The 1,543-nt window shown below is 63.8% G+C and overlaps 1 protein-coding gene across 1 annotated transcript in view; it reads left to right on the top strand.

Moving 5' to 3' along the window:
• Positions 1-1,543, top strand: part of DGKK (diacylglycerol kinase, kappa) — a 25,459-nt gene that overhangs the window by 19,430 nt on the left and 4,486 nt on the right. The window contains exons 19-22 of the mRNA XM_009883441.1: positions 443-539; positions 619-726; positions 891-1,004; positions 1,196-1,330. Coding sequence (XP_009881743.1) covers positions 443-539; positions 619-726; positions 891-1,004; positions 1,196-1,330 — 454 coding nt within the window. The remainder of the gene's footprint in view (positions 1-442; positions 540-618; positions 727-890; positions 1,005-1,195; positions 1,331-1,543) is intronic.

Below are 1,543 nucleotides of genomic sequence, written 5' to 3'. Positions count from 1 at the left end.
ATATTACCACAGCATTGGGTGCAGGCAGGTTTTCTGCCTGCACCCAATGCTGTGGTGCTGGGGTGAGCACCTCTGGGTGGGCGGCAGATTGCAGACACCCCTGGGAAGGGGGAGGGCTGCTGCGAGGCTCCGGCTGCCGATGCTCCTGGAGTGTGTGAATGGGCACAGGAGGGCTTGGTGGGATTTACCCACTCTGCACCTGCATAGAAGAGACGGTGTGCCGGCCTGGAAGGGTGCATGGCTGGGTACCACATGCTGCAGGCTGCATCTCATGCGAGGCAGTGGGCAGCCCCCCTGCTTTGGGAGTGGGGAAACTGAGGCAGGCGCAGGGCCAGCGGTCCAGGCCAGCTGGTTCAGCCCAGTATCCAGGGGAGGGTGCAGAGCCTGTGGCAGGCAGGGGAGAGCCCACAGCCCCCCTCACCTGACCCACTTCGCCCTGCAGCAGCCGCACGAAGAACATGATGTGGTATGGGGTGCTGGGCACGAAGGAGCTCCTGCAGCGCACCTACAAGAACCTGGAGCAGCAGTTGCAGCTGGAGGTACGGGGCCAGGGGGAGCAGGGATGGGGTGGGCAGGCGGCAGTGCTGCGGCCCCCCCAGGCTCAGCCCTCTCTTGCAGTGCGATGGGGTGCCCATCTCGCTGCCCAGCCTGCAGGGCATTGCTGTCCTCAACATCCCCAGCTACGCCGGGGGCATCAACTTCTGGGGAGGCACCAAGGAGGACAATGTGAGTGCCAGCGCCGCGGGGTGGGGAAAGGGCAGGACATCCTTCCCATGGTCCCAAGGATCCCTTGGGCAGGGGTCTGGGGTGTCCCTGCCTTGGGCACACATGGAGGAAAAAGCTGGGTCCCTAAATGAGCCCAGTTTGGGGGTTTCACCGGTCTTCTACAGAACTTTGGGGCTCCATCCTTCGATGACAAGAAGCTGGAGGTGGTGGCCGTCTTTGGCAGCATCCAGATGGCTGTGTCACGGGTCATCAACCTCCAGCACCATCGCATCGCACAGGTAGGGACAAGGGGCCCTGGGTGGTGCTGGAAAGTTTTTGAGGTGCCAGTGGAGCGTGAGGTGGTGCAGCTCAGCCAGGCTCCTGGCTGGCACTAGCATGGTGCCAGGAGGTTCTTTGGCCCCAGCACCGCAGCTGAAGCCATGGGTGCAGTGCCAGCCGCCATGCCAACCCCAGGCACTCTGCCCCACAGTGCCGCGTGGTGAAGATCACCATCCGGGGGGACGAGGGTGTCCCTGTGCAGGTGGATGGAGAAGCCTGGATCCAGCCACCTGGCATCATCAAGATCCAGCACAAGAACCGAGCCCAGATGCTGACACGGGACCGGGTGAGCTCGGGGTTGCACAGCCTGCGCAGCAGGGCTGTGCTGGCGCACAGGGAGCTGTGCCAGGCTGAGGGGGGCCATCTCCATCCCCCGCAGGCATTTGAAAGCACCCTCAAGTCCTGGGAGGATAAGCAGAAGGGGGAGAGCTACCGAGCGGCCGCCCGGCCACGGCTCAGCTCTCAGCAGTCCATGGAGTACCTGACCGAGGAGGAGCGC

Source organism: Charadrius vociferus, unplaced genomic scaffold (genome assembly GCF_000708025.1).
Source record: "Charadrius vociferus isolate BGI_N301 unplaced genomic scaffold, ASM70802v2 scaffold824, whole genome shotgun sequence".
Classification (NCBI taxonomy): domain Eukaryota; kingdom Metazoa; phylum Chordata; class Aves; order Charadriiformes; family Charadriidae; genus Charadrius; species Charadrius vociferus.
This window is presented reverse-complemented; position numbering and strand designations above follow the sequence as displayed.